Source organism: Acipenser ruthenus, chromosome 33 (assembly GCF_902713425.1).
Source record: "Acipenser ruthenus chromosome 33, fAciRut3.2 maternal haplotype, whole genome shotgun sequence".
NCBI classification, from domain to species: domain Eukaryota; kingdom Metazoa; phylum Chordata; class Actinopteri; order Acipenseriformes; family Acipenseridae; genus Acipenser; species Acipenser ruthenus.
Window position 1 is genome coordinate 3,746,737 of NC_081221.1, and position 9,806 is coordinate 3,756,542.

The following is a 9,806-nucleotide window of genomic DNA, read 5'->3' on the forward strand; positions in this document are numbered from 1 at the left end:
TAGCTAGGGTTAGGGTTACTAGACATCCAGGGAAAACTGGGACCGCCCCAGCTTTCAGCCTTAATGATTTTGTCCCAGTTAGAAACAGAGAAACCGTACAAAACTGTAGTGGTGTGCTCAGCAAGTTGACAGCCCAGTATTAATCAAAAATAAAATAATGTATGGATTACTAGTTTTAATAATTCTGATTGTGTTACGTTTGATTGATTGTTATTACATAGGGCAGCAGTGTGGAGTAGTGGTTAGGGCTCTGGAGCCGGTTGCACAAAAGGTCTTAAATGCATTTAAGCCCACTTCTTGGACTTAGACTTAAAATTTAAGCCCAAAATAAATAAGACCTGTTGCACAAAAAGTCTTAATTTGAGCCTGGTCTTAAATTTAAGTCCTTTTTGAAGCCTCCCTCTCACCAGGCTTAAATGGAAAAAAAGTATCTGTTGCTATAGAAGCCAACATGGCAGCAGCACTAATAGCTTTTGCTGAATTTTTAAATGAAAGTGCATTTCAGGACAGACACAATCCCTTAGAGAATTTAAATAACATTGCTGTGTTTGAACGACTGCGTTTCCACAATGAGGACGTATTAACTTCAGTGGAAATGTTAAAAGATGACTTGGAGCCTGCAGCTAACAGAAGCCACAGCATCCCCGCAGTCATTCAAGTTTTTTTAATTTCATTTACAGTGCGATTTACGGCTGGGTTGATGGCATTTACCCGTCCAGCAATTTCGTTCCAGGCTTTATTTTTGTCCGAATTTTTTAATGACACCCCTAACCTCCCCAATATTATTTCTTTTTTAATAATTGCTTCTTCTACAATTGCCAATTTTTCTTCTTCGCTAAAATTAATTTTCTTCACTTTGCCGTTGCCAGACATTTTTTTTTTTTTCAAACAGACTCGAAAAAATAACCGGTCTTCGTTGCTTATCAACAGTAGCTGAAGCCCAGTCTTACGTAAGACCTGCTAAGTTTTGCTTTGTGCAACAGACTTATCTCAAGGTCTTTTGTTAGACCAATTTCGCTGGACTTGAACTAAGTCTTAGACTTAAGTTAAGACTTTTTTTTTGTGCAACCGGCCCCTGGACTCTTGACTGGACTTACAATTGTTCTGCTTGACTGTATTTACATTAATAAAGAGGATTTGCTTCTGATTTGAAATGAAGACTTACGATTCATAATCCCATTTAGTTTCATAGAAAAAAAAAACCTGGAAAATTACATCAATTTTACTATTAATACATTTGTCAGTTGTGATTGAGATACGTGAAATTGCTTAACAAGTATCAATCAAGCCCTAATCATAATCTGGGGATTGATGGAGGCTGTCTGTATGCGAGTCACCCTTAGATTTGTACATGTAGCTAGAGACCACCGAGACCACCAGTTCTGCGAAAACTTGGTAAGAATAATCTTTAGCATGTTTATTAAGTGTCAGATGTTACATGATATCAGAAATAAATGACAAAGCTGGAAACAAGGGAAAAATTTATATTCTTGTGCAAAGTTTTACCTGCAGAATCCATCATGGTGCAAAGTATACTGGCATACAATTCAGTCTAGAAGAATGCATGCAATCCTATATAAGAGGACAAACAAAGCATCAACTGCTGATGCAGAGTCATAAGAACATAAGAACATAAGAACATAAGAAAGTTTACAAATGAGAGGAGGCCATTCAGCCCATCTTGCTCGTTTGGTTGTTAGTAGCTTATTGATCCCAGAATCTCATCAAGCAGCTTGTTGAAGGATCCCAGGGTGTCAGCTTCAACAACATTACTGGGGAGTTGGTTCCAGACCCTCACAATTCTCTGTGTAAAAAAGTGCCTCCTATTTTCTGTTCTGAATGCCCCTTTATCTAATCTCCATTTATGACCCCTGGTCCTTTTTTCTTTTTTCAAGTCAAAGAAGTCCCCCGGGTTGACATTGTCTATACCTTTTAGGATTTTGAATGTTTGAATCAGATCGCCGCGTAGTCTTCTTTGTTCAAGACTGAATAGATTCAATTCTTTTAGCCTGTCTGCATACGACATGCCTTTTAAACCCGGGATAATTCTGGTTGCTCTTCTTTGCACTCTTTCTAGAGCAGCAATATCCTTTTTGTAACAAGGTGACCAGAACTGAACACAATATTCTAGGTGAGGTCTTACTAATGCATTGTAGAGTTTTAACATTACTTCCCTTGATTTAAATTCAACACTTCTCACAATATATCCAAGCATCTTGTTAGCCTTTTTTATAGCTTCCCCACATTGTCTAGATGAAGACATTTCTGAGTCAACATAAACTCCTAGGTCTTTTTCATAGTTCCCTTCTTCAATTTCACTATCTCCCATCTGATATTTATAATGCACATTTTTACTGCCCGCATGCAATACTTTACACTTTTCTCTATTAAATTTCATTTGCCATGTGTCTGCCCAATTTTGAATGCTGTCTAGATCATTTTGAATGACCTTTGCTGCTTCAACAGTGTCTGCCACTCCTCCTATTTTTGTGTCGTCTGCAAATTTAACGAGTTTGCTTACTATATCAGAGTCTAAATCATTAATGTAGATTAGGAATAGCAGAGGACCTAATACTGATCCCTGTGGTACACCACTGGTTACCTCACTCCATTTTGAGGTTTCTCCTCTAATCAGTACTTTCTGTTTTCTACCTGTTAACCAATCCCTAATCCATGTGCATGCATTTCCTTGAATCCCTACTGCGTTCAGTTTGAGAATTAATCTTTTATGCAGGACTTTGTCAAAAGCTTTCTGGAAATCTAAATAAACCATGTCGTATGCTTTGCAGTTATCCATTTTCAATGTTGCATCCTCAAAAAAGTCAAGCAGGTTAGTTAGACATGATCTCCCTTTCCTAAAACCATGCTGGCTGTCTCCCAGGATATTGTTACCATATAAGTAATTTTCCATTTTGGATCTTATTATAGTTTCCATAAGTTTACATATAATAGAAGTCAGGCTTATTGGTCTGTAGTTACCTGGTTCGGTTTTGTCTCCCTTTTTGTGGATTGGTATTACATTTGCTATTTTCCAGTCTGTTGGTACAACCCCTGTGTCAAGAGACTGTTGCATGATCTTGGTTAGCGGTTTGTAAATAACTTCTTTCATTTCTTTGAGTACTATTGGGAGGATCTCATCCGGCCCAGGGGATTTGTTTATTTTAAGAGCTCCTAGTCCCTTTAACACTTCTGCCTCTGTTATGCTAAAGTTATTTAAAACTGGATAGGAACAGGTCGACATGTGGGGCATGTTGTCCATGTCCTCCTTTGTAAAAACCTGTGAAAAGTAATCATTTAATATATTTGCTATTTTTTTTTCTTCATCTATGATTTTGCCATTTGTGTCTCTTAGACATTTAACCTCCTCTTTGAATGTTCTCTTGCTGTTATAATATTGGAAAAACATTTTGGAATTGGTTTTAGCCCCCTTAGCAATATTGATTTCTATCTCACACTACAATAGGACCTCGGTTTTACCTCTCATCCAAAGGACAGATATACTTATATAGTTAATAGAAAACCAATGTACAGGTGGAATGAATGAAGGTCACTGCGTACAATTCAGAGAATTGATTTATGTAAAAGACCAGCCTGGTTTATCTAAATACAACTGGAGGAAGCAGACTCACTTGGTGCTGGGATAAGTCTTTTAATACAGCAGATCATTCAGTACATATACTTAACAAAATGTGTTTTTTAAAATATATTTTAGCATGCAACGCATTGGGCTATTTAAAGTGCAGATCACTCTTGATAATGCTACATTTAGAAATGGATTAGATCAATTCTAATCTGCCTTTGTTCAGTAAAATAAGCTGTAGTGTACTTGAGGGCCAGCAGATGGCATCGGTGTAGCATTTATTCCATAAATGGGCACATGGGTTTATATTTGGGTATTCATTGGATTCTGTGAAAATGACGATACTGATTTGGTTTCATACGTTGTCTCATGTCCGTCGGTGTTAAAGGCACCACTCGGACAAGCACAAGAATAGCTATAAAATTGAAAAATGTTATGGTTATATATGTTCTGATATTAAAGAACACTCCAATATATCCAAAACCAGATTTAACGTGGAAAAATAATACATAACAGCCCATTGAAATTAATGGAAAAGTAGCAAGTACTGAATTCTGATGCCTGTGGCCACTCTGCTTCCCTAATCACTAGTATGGAATGACCAATGCTTCACTTTTTTTTGCTTTCTGTAATAACATTTAAAACAAATACGTAGATAAAAAGATAAACCTTGTTTAAAGACAACATATTAAATATGCTTAACCGTTCATATTACAGTACAAGGATTAGGGAGTTATTTAAGTTTTCAAAAGGTACCTATCTACGCCCTCTCTCCTACCCGATGTAGCCTTCGAATAAAACAGTAAACGTCCCCTTTCAGGGAAAAGCTGTCCTAAAGGGGGTGTCTTTGAAAGTTCATGGGTTGATGGATAGCGTGTCAGTTATTGGAGAAAATAGCCTTAAAGACTGAAGAACCTGGTTTTCAAAGCTAGATTTAGAACTGGTAACTTATGCCAAGGGGGGATATATTGAATTGATCTCAATAGTGTAGGATCTAAACACAACCACTATTTAGACAATGAAAAATGACCTTTTGAGTATCAAGGTTATGAATCTCACATCATCTATACAATGCATGTCAGTCTTTTTAGTGTGTCAGGTAGAAACAGCAGCAAGACTTTAATGTTTTAAACAGCTGTGATATTTAGGTCCGCCACCACTGCTGTCAATTGAATAAACCTAAGTATTTCTTCCTGAATAAGTCTGGAAGTCAATGAGATGTTGTGGGGCTAATTTAATCATTTAAAACTCCTTTGAGTTTTCAAAAGAGAAATTACTTTTAAAAAGTTCAGTATTGCTCAGTTAAAATTACAATTAAATATACACACAAAAAAACAGAACCAGCATTTTCAGAACTTGCTTTGAAAACTGGCCCACCGATGGTGAAAGCGAGCCACTCCAGTCCGGGTTTGTGAGAGCAAGGCTCAGCCATCAGTGGCCAGAATGAGGACTGCCCCAAAGATGCCCACGTTCTGCCCCACCAGCTTCATCTGGTTCCAGAACTCCACACGGCGGCCCTGGTTCCAGTAGCCCAGGTTGCCGTCGATGAAGAGGATGACCAGGGGCATGAGGATGGCAAGTACCTGGGCGGCGCTGCGGATGTAGTAGCCCGAGAAGAAGGAAAGGGCCAGCACCCCATACAGCACGGAGAGCAGCTGCAGTGGGATCTCTCCCCCGGGAATGTGGTTAAGGAATGCCATCCTGTCCTCTTGGCTGTGCTGGAGGGAATATGCCTGCAAAAACCCACACGTGTGTAAAAGCAAATGGAACCACCAAGGAGCTTTATAATGTCAGTTTCACACTTTTTTATGTTCGTGTGATTCTTACTACTTCATTTCTCAAATACTGTGGGTTTTTTTTTAAGGACCTTTCATGTTTAACTTATTAAATGTTTAAATTCAGGAACTGCTCTTCATTTCTATCTGTCTTCATAACATAACTTGATCAGTAAGAGCCAGCACTATCGAGTGTAAAATATTCTTTAATTTTGCTGGCAATACACACCAGCGCTAGATGGTGCTGGCACCTACTAATATAAAGTCATTCTGGCTCATCTAGCCTGCGTTACACTTATTTATAGCTAGTGCTGGGACTAATATCCGAATATTTTAAAACATATTTTTTGACATGCATTCGGATACAAAATTCAGATGTTCGTCATTCTGAAATGCCTCTCTTAAACAGTGCCCAACTTGCTGTAAATGTTGTGTAGTGATTTTTATATAGATTGTATATATTTTTTTGTTGCGACTTTATGTGGAATGTAATAAACGAGAACCAAAACGGTGAGTCTTTTTCCCCTTTGTTTTACAACGACATTTCCACGTTTGTTTTATTTGAAGTGTCAAGTTAAATTTCAGTTTTTGTTTGGTTTCGTTCAGCTACAATAAGGCACAAGTAAACCTCATGTTATTACTTTATGAAAATGTGTCGATGGCCACTGTTTACTGTGAAGAAACGGCAATGGCAAGGAATGAAACAAAAATTTAAAATAAATAAAATGCGGCAGAGTTTGTGCTAGCCTTTAAAAACGTGCATTTGTAAAAAGCGCACCATCTCAATTCACTGGGGTAAAGAAAGTCCTACACAACGTATTCTTTACTCCTGGGATATTTTTCTACTTTGACGTGTTACATATTGTAAGGACTTGCTGTAAAACACAGGCACACACACAGGGGCCACGCAACCCTGTCCCTGCTACCTCTGCCTGCGTTCTGAGCAATATAATGGCTTTTAATACTTTTTGAAAACAAACACATATTTAAATTATGAGCGAATATCCGAACATACAAATCCTGTAACAGAGGACCAGCACTGGCTTTTAAATATTTCATAAATTAAACAGGATCTAACACCCTTACTCTAGTTACAGCTCCTCTGGGCAAAACATTGTGGGATTTCTTGTACATGCCAAGTGTCATCAGATTAGGGTGTATAGTTCCAAAGATATAGCCTTCGTTGGCCCATTCATGACCTAGCTTCTAAACAACTTGGGCTGACCCTGGTGTCTGTAGACCACCATCAGAAAGATATTGGTACAGCTGAAGCCCCTTAAATTTAAAAAAAGAAAATTGCACTTTGTCTTGGCAAGGAGGTAACCCATTGCAAATTGTTGTTTTTGTGACGGCTCTTCGAAATTGAAAATTATTTGACTTTTCCCTAAAATGGTTCTTCTGATCTATTATACCGGAAGTGCACTTGTGGGATGGCACACTGCCCTCTTGTCGTACCAGCTTGTACAGCACAAGCACCCGATCCGATCTTGTAACCAATACTTACCATGCAAATCAAATAGATTCCCAGGAAGATCTGTCCTGTGGACTGCAGGGACCTTGTTCGGGGCTTCTGTCGGTACACCTCGCCCGCTCCGCTGGCCAGAACCAGAAAGCCACCAGTAATGGCAAGGGCTCTAGAGTACATCCGCACCTGTGGGGAAAAATCATGCTGTTCAGTTCTGTTGCTTGGCCACCGTTTTCATGGTCTATTCGTTTTAGAACATGCTTACAGTGTAGTGTCAAAAGACAGCTACTGTAGATATAATAAAATAAAGAATGTTTTTTGTGAGTATTCCTGACTTACTAGCTAAAGATGGGATGGACGGTTGTTTGAATGTCTGGATAAACATAGTTTACAAATACATTAAGTGCTCACATGCATGTTCACTGGATGAATGAAGTGCAATTAAAAAAAAACACATATTTTACTGTCCAGAACAGTGTTTCTCTCTGCATTGCTTTGGTCAATGATTTAATGTATGTGCAATATTATCCAAAATAAACAGAACTGGAATATTCAGATATGACAAACACTATAACTGGTACTGTGCCGTAAGCTCACATGCTTGGTTCTTCCAGAACTATAAAAAACACTCAATAGAAACCTATGACAATTTGGCCTCTCTGTACTGTACACAGGAAACATGTTTCTGTGAAAACTTTGTACAATTATTTGGCTAGAAGCCTTTCTTAAACATTTAAGGCACAGAGAAAGACTTCTATTAAAACCAACTGTGAAAGCATTTTTACTGGTTTCATTTAATATTACTTCATGTTTGCTTCCTCTAGTTCTGTAAGGTTTTTGTCACAGAAAATGTATCCTGTATACAGTACAGCAAGGCTCTGGCACATTTTCACAAATCAAGTGTAAACCAGATTTATTCCCTTCATTTCAGAAAAGTCCCTTAAGTCGTAGGCTTGAGAACACTTTTCTTGACCAAATCAAATATGAAAATGTCCTATATGTGTCATCGCTGAAGGGATGATATATACGTTTTGAGAATAAACAGACTAGTGCATTTTACTGAGGTAGTCTTACCTTCAGCCAGTCTCCGTAATGCACCTGGCCCCCCATGTACGACGCGTAGGTGCTGATTGCCAACTGCAGAGCAGCAACCAAAGCGAACCATCTCCGCTTCACACCGAAGGACATGAAGCTCGCACACAGCACTGCAACGCCCATGTCGATGTACAGATATGGAACTTGAATATCGGGCTTCCTAAAACAAAAGGGAATTGTTTTCACTTTTACTTAACCAAAAATATGGTCCGTCTGAACTACACACTGAGGACAAAGCATGTGTAATTAAGAAGTCCTGCTATGTAAGCATCGAAACAACATCTGGAAATGGTCCCACTATTTTAAGAAAAATGCCATGTGCCATGTTGTTGTATCTACTCTGTTTAGATTTTCAGAAAACCTAGCCTTGTAATTATAGTAGCATATAATATAATACCCAAGACTGATTCTAAAACTAGTTCAGGCCAGAGCTCCGCCTCACACCACATCAAATACATGTAAATTCATCTGCGTCACTGACCTTTGTATGAATGTATATATAATATTCCATCTCGGGTTTCTGTGACAATTTATAAATTGCTCGACCTTCGGGCTCGTATTTTATGACGTCAGAGAAACCCGAGATGGAATTATTTTCCTGTAACTCACTAGGCCCTCTATTATTTTTTAATAATACATGGTGATGCTAGGTTCAGATGTACAATTGGGTGTTTCTAAACGTACTGTTTCAGCGCTGTACAGACGTTCTGTGTCGTTATCCGTTAGTGCTTCAGCTTTATTTGGAGGATTGCTTTTACCTTGTTTTAATTTCCCGTTCCTCTACAGTTTCTCTGAGATACGAATGTACCAGCTTTACATCATTTTTTTTTTAACGTATTCTCATTTTGTTGATCATTGATGAACATTTTTGCACTGTGGGTGTTGTCGAGTGATTGAAAACGAGGCATTTTGTGTTTGCATTGAAAGTGAGTCGAGGAGTCGAATGTGTCAGAGTTAAAATATATTGTCCTCTAGAGGAATTATCACTTTTTGACGTCACTACTGTGGTATTATGCCTTTTTTTCCGAATGGCTCAGGATGCAAATATAGCCTTCACCCCTATCCATATATATATATTAGTTTCCAATTTAAAAACTAACAGTAGAATGCCGGTGGTACATTCTTAAACTGCTGAAAAGCAGAAATGATACCACATATATTCGAAATGCTTTTTTCCTTTTTTTGAATCTGTAAAAGTTTCTCATAAACCCGGTCTGGGAGTGACTCCACACAATTGGAATCGCTCCCCTCTCCCATGCGTTGTCTTGCTCTATTGACACAGTCGTGTCCCGGTCATTCTCTCTCACACGATCACTTACCTTTTGACGTCGGCCCGCTCGGCGAACAACATTAACATGCTGAAGCAGTTCCAGAACCCGAAACGGGTCAGAATAATTGCCCCGAACCGGGATAACAGCCTTAATATTTGCTTCCGGCTATCTGCTGCCATGATTGTATGGGAAGGAAGCTGCAAAACTGCATTTAGGGACCGACAGGAAGCTCGGTCCCAAAGTCCCTCCCTTGGTTTCTTGAAACCGCGTATTGCTGCCATCTACTGGTTAAATGTTATGCCTCCCTTTTCACTGTCTTTCGTTTGTTTGGTAACACCGTGTAACAATTTTTTTTTTTTTTTTTTTTGGTTCCTGGGTAGTAAGTGTTATTTCCTAATTGCTTATGCCTCAAAAGTATAGAAAATGGCTATTATCCCCTACAAACTTTGCTTTTGTGTCCAGGACAGTGATATTTTGAAATGTACCTATTTTCCAGAACATTCCAGATAGATTCAGTGCTGAGTAAACTTGGGGTAAATTCTAGAACTTTCTAGAACTTTCCAGTAATATAAATAGTAGTATAAATACAGGGGCCTTAAGCCCACCAGTTCAGTTTAGTT

General features: G+C 38.5%; 1 protein-coding gene across 1 annotated transcript; it reads right to left on the reverse strand.

Moving 5' to 3' along the window:
• Window positions 1-3,629: 3,629 nt before the first annotated feature.
• Window positions 3,630-9,448, reverse strand: LOC117433280 (transmembrane protein 101-like). The gene is made up of 4 exons (XM_034055402.3): window positions 9,235-9,448; window positions 7,895-8,075; window positions 6,860-7,006; window positions 3,630-5,313 (listed from the first exon to the last, which is right to left on the reverse strand). Exons 1-4 carry the CDS (start codon window positions 9,363-9,365, stop codon window positions 5,005-5,007), a joined length of 768 nt encoding a protein of 255 aa, XP_033911293.1. The 5' UTR covers window positions 9,366-9,448; the 3' UTR covers window positions 3,630-5,004.
• Window positions 9,449-9,806: the final 358 nt, after the last annotated feature.